This window comes from Pseudorca crassidens, chromosome X (genome assembly GCF_039906515.1).
Source record: "Pseudorca crassidens isolate mPseCra1 chromosome X, mPseCra1.hap1, whole genome shotgun sequence".
In the NCBI taxonomy this organism is placed as follows: domain Eukaryota; kingdom Metazoa; phylum Chordata; class Mammalia; order Artiodactyla; family Delphinidae; genus Pseudorca; species Pseudorca crassidens.
In genome coordinates, this window is record NC_090317.1 from 36,241,638 (window position 1) to 36,267,956 (window position 26,319).

At 43.8% G+C, this 26,319-nt stretch overlaps 1 protein-coding gene across 7 annotated transcripts in view; it reads left to right on the top strand.

The window, feature by feature from the left end:
* The window catches only part of DCX (doublecortin), a 149,599-nt gene that overhangs the window by 103,564 nt on the left and 19,716 nt on the right, over positions 1 to 26,319 (top strand). For 5 of the 7 annotated variants that reach the window (XM_067724311.1, XM_067724310.1, XM_067724316.1 and 2 more), the window contains 3 exons: positions 8,027 to 8,129; positions 10,111 to 10,248; positions 26,193 to 26,287. In XM_067724311.1, coding sequence (XP_067580412.1) covers positions 8,027 to 8,129; positions 10,111 to 10,248; positions 26,193 to 26,287 — 336 coding nt within the window. The remainder of the gene's footprint in view (positions 1 to 8,026; positions 8,130 to 10,110; positions 10,249 to 26,192; positions 26,288 to 26,319) is intronic. The other 2 variants (XM_067724313.1, XM_067724317.1) reach the window with 2 other exon arrangements.

Here is a 26,319-nt window from a genome sequence, read left to right on the forward strand (position 1 = left end):
GAAGTACAGGTAACAACAACCTAGGCTTGTGACTGATCTAAAGGGTGGGGGGCAGTCTTGTAGGACTGAACCCTTAACCCGTGGAATCTGATGCTATCTCCAGATAGATAGTGTCAGAACTGAGTCGAATTGTAGGCCACCCTGCTGGTATCCAAGCTTCGCTTATTAGAGGTGTGGAGAAACCACTTCACACATACACACACCCTCGCATGTTAAAATTGGGTCCAGGGACCCAGTTATATGCAATTTTGTGTTTAGTGTTTTGAGGAACCTGCAACAAACATTTCTCAATGTTTTTCTAAGCTTCCGGAAAAGAAAGGCAGGAGAGAGAAGAGGGACCAGAAGTTGAAACTAGAGCAGCAGGCAGTACGTAAAGGCCTGAGCTTCCCTGAGGGCAAAACCCATAATCGGAGCCCTGTGCTTTGGATATTATCAGAAGTGCAGGACATGCAAGTGCCAACTAAAGAATGTCACTCATCATCTGGCCCTACAAGGATTGAGTCATTAGCCACTTCAGTTGCTGACCTTCAACCCACCCTGAAAGGAGTTCATGACAGAGATCAAGAATGAGGTACTCAGTGCTCTGGGAAAACTGGCAGAACAGGCCTTCAGATAGATATTTTCAGGAGAAGATTTTTTTTTATGAAACTGGATTCTTGCATCTTTCTATACTTAGAAAAGCACTAAAACCATTAACTAAGGTATCTATCTGTTCCTCGTGACTAGCAGCAACCTTCTACCGAGATGTGTGCTTAGTTGCACGTACCTCCTTCACCAAAATCACATATGTACATATGTGTATAACCCGCCCCCCCCTTACTTCTTGAAAACAATTTCTCAGAGCTGTCTGAGAGGCTGTCTCCTGGGCTATAGTCCTCAGTAAGATACTGAATAAACTTGACTCAAGCTTTTTATGTTGTGCAGGGTTTGGGGTCTTTTTTTTCAGTTGACACAAGGTCCTTGAAAAGTGAGGGACCTGAAGCTGCAACCTCCGCATTAAGCCAGAACCCTTAAAAGGGGATATACCAAAAACCTACCTGTAAACTTGTTTGTCTCTGTCATGACTCCAGGTAGGAAACAAAATAAACAAGAGTACTACTGTTACTGCTGCTGTGACTGGTGCTACTGCAAGTATCCTCTTGAGAATCTGCATCCCAAAGCTTGTTCTGACACAGGTCTGGAATTCAGATTCATACTACTCGTGTCACAAGGGGAACCAGAGCTGGAAAAAGGTGCTACCCCCACATCGTTAGTGTCCCCTGGCACCTGGCAGAAACAAATTCATGTCTTTTTCAGAGAAAAGCATCCCCAGCCTAGACCCCTGAGGATTCCCAAAGATTTAATGTAATCAAATGTGAGCTCATCATTTTAAAAATGATCAAACACAAAAGGAAACAAGTCACCATGAGGGAGAGTTAGCGAGAACAACAAGTTTGGATTCTCAAGGACATAAGATATTACAACGATCAGATAAGGACCTAAAATAACTTAGTATGGATTATTTAAATAAACCAAACGTGTAACCAAAATGGGATGAGAAAAAGAGACTATCAGCTGTGACTAGGCAAATTTGGGGAAAACAATGAAATAGAATTTCTAAAAGTCAAAATGATTATCATTGAAATTCGAAGCTCTTTGAGTGGGTCAAACGGCAAATTAAATACATCTGAAGAAAGAAAGAGCAAAGTGGCAGATTTGAAGATGTTTTCCAGAATGTAGCCCTAAGAGATAAGAAGATGGAAAATATGAAGGTGAGACTGAGATATGGAAGATAGAGTGGGAAGGTCAAACATGTTCCTAATTTTCAAATGACCCCAGAGAAATGGTGTAACGAGAAATGGTGATCAAATAGACTGGTAAATATATATGTAGATAAACTCAAGTAATATTAACTATATAAAATAATTAAAATAATAATGACTAATTTGTGGGGTTAAATAAAAGATCTGAAATTCTAAGCAACAATGGCATGTAAATTGAGGGTTGCTCAGACTTAAATACAGTATGCGGTACTTTATTTTATTTTTGTTGCTGTTGTTGTTTGGGGGTTTTTGTTTTTGGCCGTGCCGTGCAGCTTACGGGATCTTAGTTTCCTGACCAGGAATTGAACCTGGGCCCCCAGCAGTGGAGGCACGGAGTTCTAACCACTGGGCCACCAGGGACGTCCCCCAGTATGTGGTGAAGATTTGATGGGGAAGACGCAGCTAGGCCTGTGACTCTGGGAAGAGTGCTTTCTATGTAGAGGGAGCTGCAAGAGTGAGGCTCTGAAGCACGAAAGGTCTTGATGTGTTTGAGAAGCAGAAAGAAGGCCAGTGTGACTGGAGCTAGCTAGCATATGTGGCATAAGAGATTGGATAATATACAGCCAAGATAGAAAGTGGATTTCATTCTGCCTCTGGTTAACAGGCTTTGGAGGGTTTTTAGCGGAAGAGTGCTACGCCTGCTTGAAATTATAAAGTACAATACTACTATGACTACAGTATGCAGAAGAGTGTGAGTGTATGTGTAGGGGTGGACTTGGACTAGGAGGGTGACAATGGACAAGATAAAATGTGAGTTCTAGTAAAAAAAAAATGACTCCCAGATTTCTGGTTTGGGCAGCTGGCGGAATTGTGGTACCAGTGACTGAGATGAGGAAAGTTGGAGGGAAGTGGGATTTGGAGAGGGAGCAGTAAGAGTTTGGTTTGGGGCATATTAAATCCGGGATGCCTGTCAGATGACCAAATGGAGCTGTCAAGCAGGTAGGTGAATACAGGAGTCTAGAGATAGGAAACATTGTCTCCGCTCACCACGCCAACCCTGCGCCAGCCTGTGACCGGAGCCCATCCAGGGCACGCAGGCAGGAAATGTTCCAGAATGAGAGTAGCAGTAACTTTTAGAAAAAGCCTCATCCGTAATGTTTACTGAATCTTTCATGAACTCATTTTGCAAAGCTTGCCAGCCACACTAAGGGCGGGGCGCACTGTTGGCAAGACGGGGAAATCAGTGTGGTTTGCCTTCCTTGCCACAAGGTTCCCTCTTCTGCGCCCCTGGGGCCACTCCTCTCCCCATAGACACTCTCTGCCCTTCCCTTCACCCTGAATTCCACCAGTAGACAGCTGTATGTTTTGTCTGTGCAGAAGGCTGGCAGAATGGGTCCGGGCAGTTGTGCTATAGAGAGTTAGAATCTCTGTGACTATAGTCAACAAGATGCAGTTCTTCTTCCAGGGCTATTAAGAAAAAGGCACGTTCCTGCTTCCTTTCCTTTATTTATGCAGTTACCTGGAATCCCTTTTACTCCTGTCTCCATCAACCTATATCCCACACGCCCTTCAAGAGGCACACTTTGTGTCATCTTCTCTGTGCAGCCTTCCCCAGTTCTCATGAGTAGAATTCTTCTCTTTGTCGCCTGTGCTCTTCTTGCTTTTTATGCCTCTGTAATGGTGCTAAAAACAGTATGCCTTGCATTCCAATTATTTGTGAGGTTCTGACTCCTTATTATGCTGTCAACTCGGAAGACAGGGGCCTTTTTCTGTACATTTCTGTATCTCTCACATAGTTCTTTTGCCATAGCAAGTGTTTGATGAATGAATATTAGTGGAATTGAACTTTCAATGAAAGTATTTTGCACGTTGGAAGTGAGTCTCATAGATATACAAGCAAGACCTTACTTAAATTTCTTTCTGAACAGTTAGACAGTGAAATATAGAATCTACCAGCAGCAGACACGTATGAGAACTCACTGCCAGCATCTGTAATATGTGGGTGGAGAATCTAATCAAGCTTAAATCAAATCACAGAGTGAATTTGCCATTTGCAGCTAATGGACTGCCACACACAGTGATCTGTTGTCTCTCTTTCCCCATTTGTACTTCGACATTTAAGCCACTGGATGGTCCATATAATCTATTGCTCGCACTAATGCATAACCGAGCTAGCTTCCCTTCCCCCAGCTCATGCTGTTTTTTTTTTTAAAGGAAGAACATTGAGTAAACGGTTCAGTGTTCACGTGAGTTGATTGACTTTATTTTGTGGGGGCATTTGATTAATTACAAAGATGGGTGTCATGCTTTTGTGTTCTCTCCTCTGACTTAAATACCCAAGTGTGTTTCAAACAAAAGCTGATGTCAGCAAGACCCTTGATCTCCGAGGATGCTGTAAGTGGTATCATAATGATTATTATTTTTACCACTTTCGTTGCCACCTCATGACAGAAATTTTACCACAAAAAAATGGTTTGCAAAATTATGTATTTGCAACGTAACCTAAGGTGGGTTTTGTATCGTGTTAACTGAGTGGAATTTTAAAAAGCAGATGTGAGTGTGAATTTCATTTGGAAATTATGTCTTACACTCCATTCTTCTCTTTCTTTTCCTTCTTCCTCTTTCTTCCTTTCCTCCTCCTTCCCCTCGTCCTTGTCTTCCTTCTCTACTGCATACTCAGTTACCAGTTACGGTAATGAATAGGAGTTTTCTCATCCATAGATTTAAAATGTGATCCATAAAGATGTTATCTTTTTTGAGTCCAATAAAATGTTCTAATGTGTATCAGGCATTGACGAGGACAAAAGGTGACTCTCCTGCCTAAGCTGTAAACAAGCCTTTGAAATCAGGGATTAGGAAGGCACGTTCTCTCAGGCAATTGAATTGTTTTGTCCCGAATTGAATCAGGACGCCTGAGTGCTAGTCTCAACTGTGCCATGATCCATCCGTGTATCCTTCAGCCACTTTGACATTCTGTGTTTTGGGTTCCTCCTATTTAAGATGGAGGGCTTTCTATTTTCCCAGCTCTGTAACAAAGCAGGGGAGGGCTGCCGTGTCTCAGTATCCAAGGCATTTGGGAAACCTGGGTATCCACATGCACAATATGAATTCGTCTACATTTGGGAACCAGTAACATGTGGGGTGGGATCACACAAGAAACCTGATGCTGAACAGCTGGATTGCAAAATGAATGTGTTTGAAGCCAGCCACACCACTGTGAATTTGTCAGAAGCATAGGGGCTTTGCCTTTCTTAGAAGCTCCCCAGAGAAGGGGTTATCCAAAGGCTTTTCCCAAAGCCTGGGCGGGGGCAGAGAGGCTTGGAGTTGGAGGAGGGTGGGTCATTGTAACAGCAACCCCCAGAGCAATCTGTGACGGCTTTGTTGTCCTACAGTAGGATAGCGTGGCATGTCACTGCCATGGCTGCTTTCGAGCTTTTGTTTTTTCTTCTTGGGAAGTGATTTCCACAAATACCTCCAAAATTAATGGGCTGGTACCTTTGGGGGAAGGGTTGCTGTTTGAAGTATTTACTAAATTCCTTCTATGACCAGTGGTTGGTTGAGGTTTTCTATTTCTTTTTGAGCTAATTTCTTTATTGATGTTTTCCTTTAAAAATGATCCATTTCATCTGTTTTCAAACTAATTGTCATAGTTATGCAAAATGATAACTTCTGAATTCACAGTCATTGCTCCTTTCTTGTTCCTAAATTTATATATTTGTGTTACCTTTCAAAACCTTCGAATGCTAGGTCCTATTGTCTGCCGCTATTGATTTCTTCTTTCTTGTTTCTACTTTTCTGCCTTTGTATAGCCTAGCCTTACAAAGCCTCCTTATTTTCTTTACATTCAGTTGAGGCAAAAACAACCCTGGCTAAATTCTCACTATGCGATTAAGTGCTCTACCAGGAACCACAGGAAGATATATAGGGAGCGATAAACTTGGTCTTTACATTCAGGAGAGCTGTGATTTAATGGGAAGGACTAGGTGAGTATTCATGAAAATACAGGCAGGTTTTGAAACAGAGTGCTAAATGCTAGAGACCACTAGTGGAGGGATGCCCAAGGGAGGGGCTTCCCTCACTCATGACTAAAACTAAATGAAGCCAGTCAGAGTCAGGGGCAACCTCAAACACAGAGCATGGCAGAGACCTTCAGGGTCAAGAGGTGGCAAGGGATAAACAGTTCAGTGGCACACAATGTATCATAGTTAGGGGCTCCAAATTGTATTGGTCCAAGATGTCAGTGGGCGTCTGCAGAAGGGTTCAAAGCCATGTATGTAGCCTCTGTCGTTGGATCCACTACCAGGGCAATATGCAGGCTGCTTATTGAACTAACATGCCAGTTAGGGACTGGGTCACTTGGAGGTGGTACTAAATAGCTCGCAAGGCACCTGCAGATACTCCTAGCACTCACGACATGATACTGAAATGTTCTGTTTCAGTGTATCTCATTCCATCAGATTATGAGCTCCATGAAGTCATGGCCTGAGTCTTACTCATCTTTGTCTCCCGAGTGCCTGAACCATATGTAAGTGCTTTGTATTACCGAGTGGCTAAAAGCACAGGCTTTGGCGTCACATCGATCTGCACTTATTTGGCTTCATCGCTTTCCACCTGAGTAATTTACTTACTGTCTCCGGACCTCAGTTTTCTCATCTGTAAAATAGTGATGACAGTAATGCCAACCTCTAGGAATTGTTGCGAGAGTAAAATGGGATGACAGATTTGGAAGTACTTAGCAGAGTGCCTGTTCAGAGTAAGCATTCAATTAGTGGTAGCTCTGTTTGTTATTACATGATTGTGGAATGAATGGGTGAGGATGAGTGGGCTGAAGAAGGATGGTGGCCTATTTGATGAGGTCAGGACCCAGGGATGGGAAGAGGCTTAATAGGGGTGAACCCAGCAGCCCTCCAAGTCTCCCTCTCTTCCCTTGGCATCCTTTGGGTGATTGGGAGGCTGAGACAATGCGGATAATGTTTAAGCATCTCTTGCTCTGTGTAAGGCTTGCAATCATCTTGGCTGGGGGAACAGGGATTGAATAGACCCTGGGTGGGTGATGATGTTATTAATACAAACATTTTTCAAATGTAACATATTGATCTCTGCACCCAGTTGTTAGTTTGTGAGCACGGTGCCTTTGGAAAGTCATTACTAGAAGCTTGAATGGGTAGCTTAGAACAATTAGAAGCTTTGAACACTTTCAAGCTGAGGATTGGGATAAGAATGTTTTGACTCTGGGCTTCCCTGGTGGCGCAGTGGTTGAGAGTCCGCCTGCCGATGCAGGGGACACGGGTTCGTGCCCCGGTCCGGGAAGATCCCACATGCCGCGGAGCAGCTGGGCCCGTGAGCCATGGCTGCTGAGCTTGCACGTCCGAAGCCTGTGCTCCGTTGAAAAAAAAAAAAAAGAATGTTTTGACTCTATGGTTTCTCCTGGGCTTTCCCTGGTGTGCTGGACTAATTATCAAATGTAATTAGGAAAGCTGAGAGGTGGGGAGACTGCAGGAGCAGCATACTTTCCCAGGGACCCTCATTTCTTTGTGCAGAAAAGGAGTTGGGGAGGACTGTCTCTCTGTTGTGGACAAGCCGTGATGCATAGGGCACTAGAGGGCGGGAAGGGTCCTGGGAACACGACTTTTCCAGCAGACCCTCAAGCCTACAGGGACCCATTGCCCTTGAATAAATTTTAAGTGGTTAGGACGGTTTTCCCCTCCTTCTTTTCAGAGAGGAATGGTATTCTGGGCTACTACCAGGTGCTCATTTCACTTTTAGCAAAAAGTCCAATTTTTGTGGGTCGAAAGCGGTTAAAAACTGGTGTCCTTCTTTCAAAACTCGTGAAGACAGAGAGAGGGACTTCCACGTCTCAGTCAGCCAGAGTCTGTCCATCTCAGGTTGCAGAAGGTCTTTCTCATCTTCCTTGGCCTACACCCCTGCCCCCAGACTTGGGCTAGCAGCACTCTTGTCTTTGAGGCTCTGAGGAAAGGTGACATTTGTAGGGTCCTCTGCTTGCTGACTTTAATTCAGAGGGGAACATTCCATTTGGACATGGTCTTGAAGTTACTCTTGGTGAAATGGAAACAAGATACCACACATGCAACATGGAAAGAAAATGGCACTCAGTATATCTTTACTCACGAGGGGCTGTGGTGCAGACTGTGAGCCTGGTATTTTGAGAAAAAGGAGATCCCTGGGGGCTAAAATGTGAAACTTTTTTCCCGTGCCAACATGGCATGAAGTTCATTGTCACAAGACCATCAAATATCAAGTCAATGTTTCCGCTTTCTCTGTAGGTAACCTGTCTCCATGATTTCTTTGGTGATGACGACGTGTTTATTGCCTGCGGTCCTGAAAAATTTCGTTATGCTCAGGATGACTTTTCTCTGGATGAAAATGGTAAGGACAACCACTGAATTTTATTGTTCCATTGTTCTCGTTCCTTCTATCCCTTAGGATTTCCATGGGCTTATATGGCCTGGAAAACATCCATGCATGGTCCCTTTCTCTTGTATAGTTGGATACATGAGTCTCTAAGTGAAAGTTGATTGCATATCTCGGATGTTTGGCCTCCAGACTCAATAAAACTCACTACCTGCCCCAACAGTGACCATATTTCTTGAACCATATATTATGTCACATGGCTGACAGGCTCAATCAGACCACGGAAAGGAACATTTGGATTCAGAACTTGAATATTGTATGCATATGTTTTTTTTTTCTAGTCAACATCCTCCAGCTATTTGGCCCATGTTGATGGTTCCATTTTAGAAATATTTTCCACTGTGTTGTTAGTGTCAAACATTTTCCCTCTTCCCACCTTCTGGCTTGTTGCCCCATTCCCCCTGATTTGTGGCTCAAGATTCCAGAAGATTGTTAATTTCAGGAAGGAGGTGAACATCTGCCCATCTCCCTTTGCTTGAGTCCAAGCTCCACGTGTAAGTTCACGGTGAATTAGCTCACACAGCCACAGGACTAGGGTATGATCCCGATGGAAAGACACATTCAAAACATATTTCCCAATACTGAGGAATAAAGTGTGGGAAAAAACAAATCAAGTTGTACTCATATAGAGTTTACAAACAACTCAAGTGACAGGGACCCTGAAAGGGGTGGCATTTCTGCTGTGTTCACTTTGAGAAGAGGCAGATGACCAGAAAATAGCTAAACAGATCTCGAGCTGTGTCCAGTTTCTTGTATCTTCTACATCTTCAGCTCTGGACAGTAATCACTAAAGTTTATCCATCAAAACAAGAAGTAGAACAAACAAAAATGAGCTTTCTGCTTAACTCCGTTTCCTGAAAAACTTAATTTACCAGAAAAGACCTAATCTTTCTGAGTAACTGATATTTTCAATGTATCTTTAAGTAGAAGGTGACAAGGAGGTGTCCAATGGAGAGACAACCCTGCGCCTAGCTGTTTGGTTCCACTTTGAGCATGATCACGTGAGGTTGGGCAACGTATAGTGGAAGGAGCTCTAGACTGGGACTCGGGAGACTTGACTGCTCATCCTTATTCTGCTGTTTTCTTCCTTTGTGACCCTAAGCAAGAGGCTTAAGCTCTTTGTATTCTCATCAACAAAATGAGTATAATAGTCCTCCTAATATATTAGTACAATCAGCGCCCCCAAATTACCATTGTAGGGATGCTGAGTGACCTGCATAGAAAGGGTGCTCTGAACGTGTCAAATTGGGGTTGGGGAAGTAGCAGGAACATCTGGCAGACTCTCCTACACACCCAGGAGCTTTCTGTAAGTTCTGAGTGGCATAGTCACTGCTGGTCCATTTATTCATTAAACCAGCATAGCAGATTATGATAACGTGCATTGAAAATCGAAAAGAACTGTAAATGCAAGATGGTGGTGGTGGTGGTAGTGCTTATTTATAAAATGGCATGACGTCCTTAATATGCCTATTACAATACATGGCATGCGATGAATAATAAATAATAGCTCCCTCCCCCTCCTTTAAATTACTCATGAACGTTTCATCTGCGTGGCTGCAACCTCTGAGCTGTCAGTCTCTTCTCCAAGGAAATTAATTAATTATGTCAACAGGTGCTATTCTGAGACATGACTGGGTTATCCAAAAGTGATTGAGTTGACTATTGAATTACCTGCCCGAACTGCTTTTCTACTCCTTCCCTTGTTTCCATGATTCAGGAATGTAAACACCTGGCTTAGCCCAGGTGACTTTTGAAAGTTTCTCCCATGCCTCCCTCTCCAGAGCCATCGTTCCTTCAAACAGTGAGAACCACCTTGTAGTCCTGAGTCCTAAGGTGCTTTGGTATGTGGTGCTTATTGCAGTTTCCAGAGGTTGGTGAGATGCTGAGTCTTGGTTCTCCCCGGCTCTACTAAGCCGTCTGTGTCCTTTTCCACCAGAATGCCGAGTCATGAAGGGAAACCCATCAGCCACAGCTGGCCCAAAGGCATCCCCAACACCTCAGAAGAGTTCAGCTAAGAGCCCTGGCCCCATGCGCCGGAGCAAGTCTCCAGCTGACTCAGGTAACGACCAAGACGGTGAGTGCTCTTCTCCTAACTGTGCACGCTGACTTCATTTACAGAGGCCAGTACCCTCTGCATGCAGAGGAATGAGTTCCTCATGAACACCATTTGTGTCTCCATGAGACCAATTCTATCCGTTCAGAGACTAACCCGTTCAACTTGTTTGGAGTCATGGAGACACAGCTACAACACCGATTCTACACAAATGGATGCAGACCAGAAATCTGACCCACTTGCCATGCCTGCTGTAGTGCTGTTTGTCATGGTTGTGTTCATTGCCATCATTCTCAACGTCATCCAGCCAGTGCATAGTCCATGAAATAATCAAGTCAAACGTAAATTTGAGATAGAAAATCAGAATCAAAACCAAAATGTAGAGAAAAAGCCACCTCCCTCAAAGTGTCCGCATGGTGGATGCCCTTGAGCTTCAAATTTGACTTGGAATTTTTTTAGAAGTCAAAACCAAAAGGGAAACAAAATAAATTGCATCATTCTCACAGGAGTAAAGGACCTATAGGCCAGGCTCCGAAAGGAAATAAAGACATTTGTCATAGAGGATTTTATTTAGTGGATAGTGAGCAATCTAAAAAATGTGGTCTAGGGATCACTGCTGACCCATGAAGTATTTATCAGTGTGTGATGAGATTAGGAGCTTGTGGCAAATGTAAATCGTGCCACCGAGCAAACCATTTACTTCACAGCTTGATTTTACTGCTAAAGGCAGCAGCGTGCTGGTTTACATGCTGGTACAAGGTGTCGCACACGTAGCTTGAGTGGCACTGATCTAAAAGGCAAAAGGGCAGAGAAGGCCAAGTTTAGAAGCTTGGTAGACTCATGCACGGACAATTTGAGTCCTTCATGGTAAAGAAATGATATGCTCCAGAAGATTTACTCATTTGTCCTCCCAAGGCTCAGGGTTCACCATGAGAATTCTTCTAGCCTGAGAGCCTTGGGGCAGAGAGCAAAAGCACTCTTTATCGCTTCTTCAATTGGAGGCAGCTTGAGCGGCCTATTGGCTTTGAAATGCCCGTGGCCTGGAAAAAAAAGCCCGTCCTGCTGGCCTCACGCTACCATGCCTATCACCGGCCATCTCTTTATTCTCGAGCAGAAGGAACTCAACTGTGAAGAGGCAGCTCAGGCTTTTCATACTTCCATGTCTTTGCATACCCTGTTCTCCCGCACCTGGAATGCCATCCCTCAAACCTGCCGCTGTTCTTTGCTTGAAAACTCCTACTCATCCTTCAACACCTCAAATAGAAATAGTTGTTCCATTCTCCACAACATCATAGCACGGTATTCATATCTCTGGGGTAATATTCACCACAACTGTGTTGTAAAGTATGTATTTACTTGTATGTATTTACTTCATCAACTAAATGCTGGTTCCCTCAAGGGCAAGGTGTCATGTTCATTTCTGTATCCTCAGTGCTGAGCACAGTACCTGGGTCCTAGTAGATGCTCAAATAATGCTTGTGAATGAATAGATGCATAAGAGCACCTATTTCACCCAGCATGGTACTAGAGACCCAATAAGTATGTAGGTAATATTTGCGGAAGGAATAAAAAATGCATGTGTTTGGTGATATTTTGATTAAGCGTACAGAACAGCACATGAATCTATCTAAGCACATTCATATTGCTCAAACTACAAAGACCTAGAGTTTAGCACTTGGATTGAGAATGAAATTGTTTATAAGGTTCTAAGCAGGGCCTTGCCCAAAAAACGGACTTTAAACAGTTGATCAAGATTCCTAAAGTCTGGAAATAACCACTTAGCTGATCATTTTTTCAGAAGTATCACTGGCTATTTCTGGGATTTCTAACCTGTATTACTTATCTCTTGCTATAAAACAAATTACTCTGAAACATAGTAGCTTAAAACAACAAACATTTTTTTATCTCACAGTTTCTGTGGGTCAGGAATTCTGGGGTGGCTTAGCTGGGTGGTTGTGTCCAGCTCAGAATCTCTCATGTAGTTGAGGTCAAGGTATTAGCAGGGGCTGTAGTCATCTGAAGGCTCAACTGGGACTGTAGGATCCACTTCCAAGATGGCCATTGGCAGGATCTTCCCCACAGACAGCAATTCAAGAGGGTGAATAAGGAAGAAGATGTGGTGCCTTTTATGATCTACTCTCCAAAGCTACACACTGTCACTTCTGTTTTAGTCTGTTCATTAGAAGCAGTCACTAAGGCCAGCCCACATTCAAGGGGAGGGGAAGCAGCCTCCACTTCTGGAAGGGAGGAATATCAAAGAATTTGTGGACCTAGTTTTAAACCATCACATAACCCATTAATTAGAAATGCTGGAGTGGCAGCAGTTTGAAGTAAATCAATTCTCTTTGCAGATTGTATCCAATTGGATTACCCAGAACACATGAACCCAACCACCTGTAATTAAACACAGTTTAAACATGTGTCAAATAATTGATCTCCAACATACTACATGCAGAATTTCCCTTCTAAAATGTATGCACTTCACTGATTCTAAGATGTTGGAGACAGAGAAGGAATGCATTAGGACTCAATGAATATGTGTCAAATTGAAAGGAGTTATAATAGATCCCAACCTAGGCTTGGGCAGGCAAGATCTATTCTTATTCCTTCAGACCTCCCTTGCTAAAAGAAGGAATGAGGATGTATTCACACACACAAGGTAAACAAAGTAACCAATTTGAGGTAGGAAAATGGGACCTTACTTTGGCAGATATCAGAATTACAAGCAGCCCCAGTTTCCTACCAGTAAAAAATCTAAAGTGGTATCCTCAGTAGAGAGAATTTAAATCTTCATTTCAGATAGTTCATGAACATAAATGAAGTCAAACTCTAGTCTAGCCAACCTTCATGGCAATTTCCGGAACATTTGAGCTTATCTTAGATGATGTATTTAGAACCTCCACAAGATTTCAGCCCCAAAGGGTAAAAGGATTCACGTAACACAACCTTGCCCATGCCATGGGAGTTTAGGGCCAAGTCTAGGACATCCACTCAGTGAACATCGCACAGGGGCAAAGCTGATCTCAGGCAAACAGGACTTTAGGTAAGGTTCGGATTTGACATACCCATTTTCCCTTTTCCACCCCCTCCTCACTCAGGACCATCTCAAGCTGGGAGGTGTAGGGAGATAGGATATGGAAGAGGAGGGAGAGACATCTCTCTAGGAAAACCCAATTACACCACTTCCCAGCTTTGTGACTTGGGACAAGTTTCTTACCTTGTCTAAGACTTGGTTTCCATTTTGGATAAGACAGAATTTGCATGTCTAGACAAAAAATCATTTTCCATTGTTATCAGGGATTTCCAGGGTTGTAAAATAGCTTCCACAGAATCAGAATCAGGTAACAAGAAGGGTGAGCTACAGACAATGCATAGTTTTGCATTAGCACAAATTTCTCCTTACAAACATAAAGAAAGAATTGTTTCATAAAGTATCAAGGTTTTCTGAGCTGTTAGCAAGAGACATATACAGATGAATATACATTTAACCAAAGAGTAATGGCAATGTGTGGGGCTGAAATTCTTTGTTCTTTTGTAGTACACGGTAGTACCGCCCTGTTTCCATTCTGTGTCAGTCCGTCTTAGATCTGAGACTTGTGGATGGATCCACATTTCTTCATTCAACCTGAGTGACTAAAGGTTGTGGAAGATAGGCCATTTCCAGGGAATTTTAACTACCTTCCTTTGATGGCAAACGAAAGCCAAAAATCTTCCTCTTTAGCTGGGATTCAAACCAAATGAAACATTGGCTCAGTTCAGGTTCAGTTAAAGGAATATTTTGATGTTCTAGTTCATTAGAAAATATATAGGTTTGTTTCTGGTTTGAACACGTTTGCTAGCTTTTCAAATATATATATATTATATATATAATATATGTATATATAAAGTATATATATTTGGTCCAATTCATGGTTCAGTTAATATCTGGGTTCAGTTTGACTTGAGGTTTAGGAAATTGATGCTATTTGGTCTGTAATTTGCGTCATAATTTGATTCTTTGTTCCTTATTCCTTAAGTTGTCTCTTTCCCATTCTGCCCATGAATAAATCAAAGTCCTTCTACTTTATTCCCTTCACGTTCAGTCCCTACTCCTGTCAGTACTGAGTTTGCCCCCAAAGGGAATGTCTGTTGCTAAGCCCTAAACTTGAGTTAAGGAAGGATTTGATTGTCTATACGATATTGCTATAAGGAGCTCTCATTCTCACTGGGCAGAGCTGACAGACTCTGAGAATCCAAGTCCCATTAGCCAGGTTTGTCTTTAAAGTAGGGCAAGGGATTGTGTGGTAAGCAGATGAAACCGGAGCCCAGAAGGCTCCTGTGGAATGTTTGAAGGAAGTTTGTGCAGTGCTCCCTTTTGATTAACCTAGGACTTGCCATTTGATGGGCAAAGGTAAGCCTGGCTTCAGAACTAAAGGAAGACATTTCTGTGTCTCTCGACTTCCATTTTAGCCATTAATGTGTTAATTTTTCTCTTTATGCAGCTACCTCCCAATTGAATTGAATTGAATTGAATTAAAAGGACAAAGTCAGCTAGTTGCTGGGAAGGAATCTTTTCTTTTTCTTTCTGTTGTTTTTTTTTTCTTAAAGGAGCCTCCAAGGAAGCTAATTCGCACTTGAGAGGATTGTAATGTGATCATTAGTTTGCTGTTCTTCAATAGTATATCATTGTTGCAGCAACCCGATGTTCTCCACCCTCCTTCCCCCAACCTATGTGCACCTATTCCTGAAAGTCAAATCTTCCCTGTTCCCAAACGCCCAAGAATGAATGTCTTCTCTACCAAAATACATAGCTTTTGAAAGGGGAGGTCAAGGGCCACAAAACAGCCAGGTGAGGGTGCCCATGGGAGAATAGTATCCGGGAGTCCTCTTCTGAACCAAAGACGCTGCTTTGGGTTGCCTAAGATGGAGGGACCTGGATGTTCTGACTTTCCTGAATGTGACTGTCTGGATGTACCAGCTCGGTCTAATAAAAATATAATGCGAGCCACAAATGCAAGCCTTGTATGTAATTTTAAATTTTCTAGTAGCCACAGTTAAGCTCAAAGAAACAGGTGAAATTAGCTTTGAAAATGTATTTTATTTTACTGAATATATCTGAAATCTTATCACTTCATCATGTAACCAATGTACGAAATTGTTGAGATATTTTACATTTGTTGAAATGGGACTGTATCTTACACTTACAGCACATCTCAGTTCTGACTAGCCACACTTCAAATGCTCACTAGCCACATATGACTAGTAGACAGCACAATACCCTTCTTCTGCATCTGAGAGAAGTTCCAGGTAATGATCTTTTACATGAAGTAAATGCTCTGCACTTTGCAAAATATTTCCAAACCTGTCATCTCAGTCGTCACTCATAATAGCACCATGGCTTAAATTGGGAAAGGAAAATTATCCAGTTTTTTTTTTAGATTGGAGAACTAAGGTATAAAGAGGTTCAGTAAATCGTTCAGTCTTCCCGATATCTATTTAGTCCTCAAGAACGAGAGCCCAGCTCTCCTGACTCCCAGGTAGGCGGTCCTTGCATTGTCCTTAAATCAGGGTGTGGAAGCTCCAGAGTGGTGAATAAACAGTCTCTGTTGCATGGTCCTTGCTTCTCTGCTTCCTTCCACCTTCCCCCACCTCCAGGCAAGGGATGTGAAGAGACTGGGAGAGGGGGGTGGTATCTGTGTCATTCTCTTTGTGCAGCATAGAGCAAGCCATGAGTAATTAAGCACCTTTGTTTCCAGTGCCCAGTCCTAGACACTCCATCAGCTCCCCTACAGTCAGTCCAAGGGGAAGTGGTGCCCTTGGCGAAGCTATGGGAAGAAAAAAACTTGCCTTGCCTCCTCCCCCACTCTGATTCTTTCTAAAACCACAGCTTACGTCTAGTTTAAGTGGAAGAACTGTCCTATATATAAGGCATTTTCCATTGCCATTGGAGGCATTTTCCATTGCCATTGGAGAGCCGTTTAGTAAATGGTTGGAGCAAGCAGTCAAATGCCACACACCCCCCCGCCCCCCCGTCCCCGAGCACTCCACACAGCATGGGATGCGGTCGTGCTAACCCATCTCCCTGCAGTAGCAGTCCTAGCAACCTGCTGCAGCCGGGGACTTGTGTGTTTTTTGGCTGCGTTGGGTCTTCATTGCTGCGCGTGGGCTTTTCTCTAGGTGTGGCGAGCAGGGGCTACTCTTCGTTGTAGAGCGTGGGCTTCTCATTGTGGTGGCTTCTCTAGGGCACACGGGCTTCAGTAGTTGTGGCATGCGGGCTTCAGTAGTTGTGGCTCGCAGGCTCTAGAGCGCAGACTCAGTAGTTGTGGCGCGTGGGCTTAGTTGCTCCTCGGCATGTGGGATCTTCCCGGACCAGGGCTCGAACCCGTGTCCCCTGCATTGGCAGGCGGATTCTCAACCACTGTGCCACCAGGGAAGTCCAGGGACTTGTGTTTAAATACAACTGATTCCCCAAAGTTTTGGTGGAGTAACTAGTAATGCTAGGTGCTATGAGGAAAAGAAATGATAAGATGAAGTACCTGTCACTAAGAAGCTTATGATTTATTTGGGGAACCAGTATGCATATAAAATTTAACAAAAATTTTTATTTACAAATACTTACATAGTTCATATGTGCCAAGCAACCGTTCTAATCACTTTACGTGGATTAACTAGTTTATTCCTTACAACAACTTTACGAGGTAGGTGCTATTATCCCCATTTGCAAATGAAGAAACTAGGGCCTATGAACAATGTGACCTGTCCAAGATCACAGAGCTAGTAAGTGGTAGAGCTGGGATTTGAATCCAGGCAATCTGGCTCCACAGTCCACAATGTAACCATTGCACTGTGATGCTAAATAAGACTTAATGATAATGGTTTGTTTAAATGCCAAGCGCATGAGAGATACAGGCAGTAAGTGCTATTGGAAGTACTGGAGTTTGTGGGAAAGAGAGTTCATTGGGGACTAGGGTGCTAAGGGAGGGCTTCCTGGAAGAACTGGGGCTTGAAAGAGAATTAGACTTCAATTGATAAGGAAATAGATATTTCTGGCAGCAGAGAAAGCATGAACAAAAGAGCAGAGGTGGTGATGGATATAGCATATCGGGGTACAGAGAGGCGACCATTAAATCTACGTCTCCAGCCCCAACCTTCCTTCCGGATGTCAGTGCCGTGAATGCTTACCAGACAATTCCGCTTATACGTGCCAAATGCAACGTGTCTAAAAGTCAAAAACATCTCCTCTCCCCAGCTCCCTGACAGTAGAATCAATTCTATCCTATTCCCCAGGCGCAACACCTTGGCGTTATCTTTGATTCTTCCCACTCTTTAATCCTTCATGTCCACCATATGCTGTTCCTGTTGTTGAACGTTTGAAACATCTTCACCTTTCCCACACAGAAGTCCCTTCCTTTCCCTCATCACCTGATGCCTGCATTACTCAACACACTCCTACACAGTATCTCTGCTTCGAATCTCTGTCCACTTACACATCTGCTGTGGTACCACCACATTTTTCATCCTAAAACATGGCCATTGTGTAACTTTCCTGCTCCAGTACCTTCAGTGCTTCCACGTTGAGTTCAGTGATCACTCCTGCCCCCATGGTAAGGCTGAGCGAGTAAAAAGAGAGAAGAGCCGACAGCTGAAGACTGTTCTGGGGAGCACAGCAATAACATGCAAAAACCAGAATTATGGGCTTCACTCGGGAAAACTTCAGTCCTCTAATGCCTGACCTGCTAGCGAAAGAAGTAGTGTTCAGCCGGCATAGGTTGGTAAATCACCCCCTGTGGAAGGGGATTTCCTAACTTGGTGCTTCAATTCCTTCCATTTCTAATAATGGCAGTAGTAATAGCAATAGGAGATGTCATTACTGAGCCCTCCCTATCTGCTAAGGCACCCGGCTAAGCATTTTATATGTAGTCTCTCATGGACTCCTCAGAACAACAACAATTGACATATGCATTCTTCTAATTCAAATGTTACAGTTGAGGAAACAGGCTCACAGAGGGTAGGTTACACCCAAGGTCACACATCTAGGAAATGGCTAAGCCAGGATTTAAAACGCTGACTGATTCCAAAGCATATGTTCTTTCCACAAATAAGAGCAGTGTAGTTTCTTCTAGTTCCTGCCCAATAAAATTGGGAGTGAGTGTTGACAACAGGCGTGCTCCACCAGAAACATGTTCCCAGCAGAACCACCTTCGACTGGAAATAAATGTTGTCAGCATTGTCAAGCCTGAGAAAATAATCTTGGCACATCCAGCAGCCTTCTTACAGACGTCCTCTTCTTGAGGGAAACTGATCTGTGCCAAAATATTACACAACTGGGTACACATATCTGTTCTTTTCTTTGTTTGTTTTTTTAAATCTTTATTGGAGTATAATTCCTTTACAATGGTGTGTTAGTTGCTGCTGTATAACAAAGTGAATCAGCTATATGTATACATATATCCCCATATCCCCTCCCTCTTGTGTCCCCCTCCCACCCTCCCTATCCCACCCGTCTAGGTGGTCACAGAGCACTGAGCTGATCTCCCTGTGCTACGCGGCCGCTTCCCACTAGCTATCTATTTTACATTTGGTAGTGTATATATGTCCATTGCCACTCTCTCACTTCGTCCCAGCATACCCTTCCCCCTCCCCGTGTCCTCAAGTCCATTCTCTATGCCTGCATCTGCATTCCTGTCCTGCCCCTAGGTTCTTTTTTTTATATAAATTTATTTATTGATTTATTTCTATTTTTGGCTGCGTTGGGTCTTCGTTGCTGCATGTGGGCTTCTCTCTAGTTGCGGCGAGCGGGGGCCACTCCTCGCCACGGTGCGCAGGCCTCCCATTGTGGTGGCTTCTCCCGCTGCAGAGCACGGGCTCCAGGCACGCGGGCCTCAGCAGTTGTGCCTAGATGGCTCCAGAGCGCAGGCTCAGTAGTTGGGGCTCACAGGCTTAGTTGCTCCGCGGCATGTGGGATCTTCCTGGACCAGGGCTCGAACCCGTGTCCCGTGCATTGGCAGGCGGATTCTCAACCACTGCGCCACCAGGGAAACCCTGCCCCTAGGTTCTTCAGAACCATTTTTTTTCCTGTAGATTCCATATATATGTGTTAGCATACGGTATTTGTTTTTCTCTTTCTGACTTACTTCACTCTGTATGACAGACTCTAGGTCCATCCACCTCACTACAAATAACTCAATTTTGTTTCCTTTTATGGTTGAGTAATATTCCATTGTATATATGTGCCACATCTTCTTTATCCATTCATCTGTTGATGGACACTTAGGTTGCTGCCATGTCCTGGCTATTGTAAATAGAGCTGCAATGAACATTGTGGTACATGACTCTTTTTGAATTATGGTTTTCTCAGGGTATAGGCCCAGTAGTGGGATTGCTGGGTTGTATGGTAGTTCTATTTCTAGTTTTTAAAGGAACCTCCATACTGTTCTCCATAGTGACTGTATCAATTTACATTCCCACCAACAGTGCAAGAGGGTTCCCTTTTCTCCACACCCTCTCCAGCATCACATATTTGTTTTGCAACAGGGAAAACTCTTACTTCTCTCCCCTATTTGAAAGATTCACCACTGCTTGCTGTTTAAGACTCTGTAGGGAATAGATTTAAAGTTCAAATTCCAACTTCTGAACTTAGGGTATCTCACAACTTATGATTGAATTTGGTCTGAGAACTGGCCCTATGATCAAATCAGTGAAGAACTGTTTCAGGGCCCCTTAGTTCTTGCTTCCCTACTGGATGGTTCTGGGGAGAGGGACAAAGGATTTCCACTGAGCAGAAGCAATTAGCCAAACCAATCCACACACCCCGCCCAAGGGCTCTTTGGAATGAATGTGTGAAAACCACAGGCCCTGTCTCTTGGCCTTGTTCTAAAGTAAGTTGAAACCACTTTGGTTCTACTTGGATGGCCTTCCAGGAAACCTCCCTGTATAAGTAGGGAGGAACCAGGGTGTCTTTGGACTGGAATGAAGGAACACTTAGAGCATCTCAAAATGAGAAAGAAATGAGGAAGTGGCTGCTGAATCGTATATTGAGATCTCCCTCTGCAAGGCATTAGGGAATTAGAAAAGACAAGACAGAGAACCAGTCACTAAAAGGTCATGGTGGTATGTGATATGCTAACTTTGAGGGAATTTTGAAATGAATCTGTGAGCAAACCCTCAAGTCCACCATCCATTGAGAAGAAGCAGTTTATACCCTTTAAGCAAGTCCTACACTCTCTGAGCCTCTATATCCTTGTGATTAAAAGGAGACTATTAATTCCTGGCTACCATCTCTTGGGGTTATCAGGAGAATCATGTGAATTCATATATTGCAAAATGCTTTGGAAATAATTGTAGAAATACATCTGAAATTATTAAGGTGGCTCTGAAATTATTGTCATGGCTTTTTTTTTGTAGACTGAGTTATTTATTTTCAGTGAGCAATATTTCAAAATAGACATCAAACCAAAACCAGTAGACTTGATTTTGAGTTGAGCTCAAGTGTTGGCATTAGAATGGGAGGGAAAAGCCAGAGCCAACTGAATGAGTGTTAAATCAGTTTGCTCTCCAGTCAAAGGCTGGGTGAACACATATGTCAAACCGGCCCTTTTCTTCCTGCGCCATGCAAACTTGAACCCAGAAAGTATAGTGGCTCGTCTAACTCATTGCCCAGACAATTCTTTAATCACTGTACCTGGGGCTACTTACATCCACTTTACACACAGTTGCATCCTGATTTCCAGGGATCAGTCCAGCCTCCAGACAAGGGAATCCATAGTCTAAGAGCTCAGCATCAACTTGCCAGGCTGGTGACCATACTCTGCCCTTGGCCGCCCATGCAAGAGACTGAACTTTCTCCTTGTTCTTTGGGAACTGACTCCCTCCGCCTTGTCCCTCACTCCTGGGAACCCGTATTCCCCTACACATTTAAATCCCTGCAAATCTAGTTAATTCAGCCTAGTTACCTTACCGCCATCTTTTGTTTGGGCTTGTCCTGTCCCATTCTGATAGAGTCAAGGATTTAAAAACAAGCGCCAGGGAATGGGCAGGTGTAATCATTCAGGGAAGGTAGTAAGCCAAGACTGTGCCAGGCCAAACTTGGCAATTGTGCTGCACACCTGAGGGGAGCGACAGGGCACAGATACCATCTTCCCAGAGGCATGTGGCGTGAGGGTAGTTACATGTCTGCCTGGCTGCTCTGTCCGCTGTTGTTTCATGACATTTTCTATGAAACCCAGTTGGTAGGGTGAATGGAAGATAGCTCTTGCTAATCACTTTCTAATCTAAACTAGGTCAAGTAGGATAAAAGTCTAGAAGATGAGCATAAGCTCTGGTGTCTGCTTCTACCTGCTCCTATTTCTTTCTTTTTTTCTGTGTCACAAACCTTCTCCTTCCTTCCTACCCGCCATCAGAAAGTTGTCATAAGTAGGAGTCCCAGAAGCAAATCATGTAAAAAAGGAAGAGCAATGTAGCAGAAACTGAAAACAAACCAAAACACACATAGACTTTGGAATCAGAGAGACATGTGTTCAAATCCTGACTTTGCTACCCCTAACTGGAGCGAGCCTCTATTTCCCAAACAGAAATTAGAATACGACTAGGTGAGGCTCTGTGTGTGTGTGTGTGTGTGTGTGTGTGTGTGTGTGTGTGTGAGAGAGAGAGAGAGAGAGAGAGAGAGAGAGAGAATGGAAAGAGAGAAAAGAGTGCCTAGCTTATCACAGACACACAATAAGCATTATTATTCTGGTTTTTATTGATAAGACTGATAAGACAGCCTAGGAGATTGAGAAGTTCCTGATGTACCTTGCTGTAGAGGGGAAAAAGTGAACTGCACAATGAGAAGAAAGAAATAAAAGGATTTGGACTATGAATAAATAAAGGGTGACAGCAGTGAGGCAGTGCTGTGGTCCTGAGGAGGGAAATGAGAGAGACGAGTAAAAGAGGGCAAAGACTCCCCCAATACAATCTCAAATTGCAGCTGAGAACTGGAACATCAGAGACAGGAACTAAAGATGTTTGGTAAAGCAGAGTAAAGGAAAATGAGGGCTATCAAACCGGTGTTACTTCCAGTCACTCTCAAAATGAACTGTGACAGCTTTCCATGTGGATTTGCCAATCCAAGGCTGTGCACAGTTCGTCAAACCCTATTTTCATCTTTCCCTGCTACTTCTTTTACGTGACATTTATACGAATTGGCTTCAGAATTCAAATCAAATGGCGCCCTCCCAGATTTTTTTTCCCACAGAACCCATAGAAGAAATGCATATGAGAATATATTTTTATGTAGTCTGCTCCTTCAGCTTGTAAGGAATTGACATTTGCCTGTACGTGTCTATATTTTCTCATTTCTCTATGTCCATCTTTGGGTTTGATTCCATCAGGGAAGTCTGGGAAAGTGTCTACGTTTTTTTCAACAATTAAATTAATTGTAGTTAAATTGTGAAAAACTGATTTTCCAAACGCTTATTGAATGTTGATGACAAAATTAAATCCTTTATTTATAAGCAACTTAAGATTGATCTGGGGATGGATTGATTGGGGGAGTGGCAGTGAAACATATATAAACATATACAGACATACAGAGAATAGAGAGAGGTATACATGGAATATGTGTTTATGTATTCCCCGTAAAGTTTGCGGATGAGAGAGTTGCAGAGAATATTGATAAAAGAACTAGAAATTGCAAAAGAAACCTGTATGTGCAGATCTATGGCCAATAAGTGGAAACTGACTCCCATACAGATAAGCTTTGGTTAATAATTTTCCACATTTTGCCAAGACCAGTGGGCTCATTCTCAGATAAGAAGCTAGATAAGAGGGTAGGTGAAAACGACAGCTTTCACACTGGAAGTATAGTAGCCATCCTTTTGTAGCTGGCTGACAAATGCTGGGAAACTAGAATCTATTGTTCCCGAAAGGTACAGTGACCATGTGGACCAACATGACAGCACTTACCTGGGGATGCCTACATCTGTTAGACTTCCTGGCTGGGGTCAGGGGTCTTTTGGAAGACGTTCATTATGTCAGCTGACACTGATCCCAAAGATTGCTCTCCATCTTGAATACTAGAGGCCAGGTCCTGTTTGGAGACCCCCAGGCACTCCTTCCTTTTCCTGCAGAGTAAATGACTCCTTTGCCTCACTGTGGCTTCACAGACTCTTGCCTTTTCCAAAGTGCCTCTTTTATTCACCAGAAAGCCTAGTGCCCTGGCAGAGCCTAGCTCCCCCAGTCTGTGTGCTGTTTGGCACAGGTCATGTTCCTCCTTGCGTGGATTGCATGGTACGTGCACATCACGCTCGCTCCAAACTTGCCTGGCCTCTAGGCCTCTGTCTTCTCCCGATCCCTTCTCTCCCTCCCCAGTGCTTTAATTTAAGCCGTCACCGCCTCTCACCTGGACTAATGCATTGTCTTCTAACCAGTCTCTTTGCTTCTACCTTTAACCATCCCACACACACACACCACCTCACCAGTCTTCCCCCTGCATCTGGAGTCATAGTTTTTAAGTGCAAATTTGATGGTATCGCTCCCAGATTTCTTTCACACATCAAACCCAGACTTCACAAAAGGCCCCCAGGGTCTGGTGTTTATCCTCAACTCCAGTCTCATCTCTCAGAATTCACTGCTGGCATCCTACGCTTGAGCCATTTGGAGCTATTTGCACTCCTGTAAACATGCTGTATTCTTTCACACCACCATGTCTTTGCCCCTGCTGGCGTAATTCTGCAGTCTGGAATACCCTTTCTATCCTCTCTGCCTAACCAGATCCAAGTCATTGTCTCAATGGCTTTATTGAGATATAGCTGACATCACAAACAGTTCACTCCTTTAAAATGTACAATTCACTGGATTTTAGTTTAGCCATAGAGTTGTGCAACAGTCACCACTATTTAATGCCAGAACATTTTCATCCCCTCAAAGAAACTCTGTACCTATTAACAGACCTCTCCATCCTGCCCTGCCTAATTCCTCCTTGCCCCCTGCTGGCCAGCCCCTGGCAACCGTTGATCTACTTCCTGTCTCTATGGATTTGTCTATTCCAGAGGCACCGCTCAAGACTTTTTTCAGGTGTTGACTCCTAGTCCCCTGATTTCAAAGCCTCTCCACTGGGCTCCAATAATACCCCTTGTATGGCTCGTCATAGCACTTATTCCCACTGTATTCTTACCGGCCACCCCACTGGCAGTGACTTACTCATCTCTGAAACCTCAACGTCTAATACTTGGCTTCGCTTAGAGAAAGTACTCTGTAGCTACTGGCCAACTGAATGAATGACTTCCAGGAAGCCCTGACAGGGAGAAAGGCCCCTCAGTGAGTGGGTTAGAGATGAGTGAATACACAGGCAAGGCCAGACGGTGGATTCCTAGTGCCCATATTTCAGCTCACTTGCACTTGGATAAACTCACCAACCACCACACTGATGTCTCTTTCATCTCTACAGTTGATACGCAGGTTCCAGAACCTAGGGAAACATTACCATAAGTGGTGCAGAGAAAGTATATCCTCAGGAAATACTCATGATACACCAGTTTAAGCTTTACCTGTGGGACTAACAGCAACACCCTCAGGCCATCTTCCTGCTTAACTTTTTCAATGTCCTTCCACCCCCCTCCTGTCGTCCCTTCCTTCTTTCTCTTCTCCTCCCCCCACCCCACCAACACCCTTGGGATATTTGCCCTTATTTTTTTTGCGGTACGCGGGCCTCTCACTGTTGTGGCCTCTCCCGTTGTGGAGCACAGGCTCCGGATGCGCAGGCTCAGCGGCCACGGCTCACTGGCCCAGCCGCTCCGCGGCATGTGGGATCTTCCTGGACCGGGGCACAAACCCGTGTCCCCTGCATCGGCAGGCGGACTCTCAACCACTGCGCCACCAGGGAAGCCCTGCCCTTATTTTTAAAGCACATTTCAGAATATCTGATGAACAATGTAGGTCCTTAGATTTTAAAAGAGATTAACTTTAGATGAGATGTCTGAACATGAATCCCCTTTGAAAGCTGCTAATTGTTCTATTTCAGTGCACCACATTTCTTTACACGATTGGATCTTTAAAAAATCTAGTCAGCAAGGGAATTATAAGACAATTTTGCAAACACAGTGGAATATGGAAATGTTAAATACTAAACCATCTCATTTTCAGCATTTTACTGACTAGAGACAAATGCGGGTGCACCCTGACTCTGGCTACCGTCATCCTTTTTCTGTCTCTAAGCCTTTCTCCCGATTTCAAACTTCCTCCTTCTTCTTGTCCCCAAGAATCTTTGTCTCCTGTCTCATCTCCTCCATTCCTGATCTTCTCTCCCTCTTTCTCGATTCTCTCCTCCGCCCATTTTGCTGTAGGTACCTCCCTTTATGTTTCGCACTCTGTTTCTCCTCCACTTTCTTTTTCATTCTTCTTCCTAATTAGCTCCCTCTCTCTTTTTTTCCCCTTCTGTTCTTTGCACCCGGAATGAAGTAGGGAAGAGAGAGTGGGAGGAAAGATGAGCAGGAAAAGAGAGAGGGGAGAGAGATAGACAATGGGGCTGTCCTGCAGCTGCCACATCATTTGTCACCCAAGGGGATGTGCCCTGGTCCAAATTACCCATATTTCTTCCCCTTTAAGGTAAGGCAGCATAATCTCTTTGTGCCTCAATTTTGTCTAACATATAAAATTGAAACAAAGTAATATGTTCCCAGACTACCTCCCAGAGATGTTGCTAGGGTCAAACTTGGGAATGAATATGAAAAAGATTTGAAAAGAACCAGACCCCTGTAATTGGAAGCACACGGGGGAATGGGTGGGTGGATTACCGCCTTGCACTGTATGGGGATCTAATTAACTGAGCATTGCAGTTCTTGCCTTTCTGAGGAATGTGTTTCTTTTCACCTTTGTTCTACTCAGTCACATCACTTGGTTGTCTGTATAGTTCGTTTGAATGTTCTTAGTGTCTTCGGAGGGGAAGGATAACGTGTTCCTTTGTATGCTGTTGATTTTTATCCCCTTCCTTTTCTCTTGCCTTGGGCTAGCAAACGGAACCTCCAGCAGCCAGCTCTCTACCCCCAAGTCTAAGCAGTCTCCCATCTCTACGCCCACCAGTCCTGGCAGCCTCCGGAAGCACAAGGTATTATGTCTCTTATACCTTACTAAACCCCT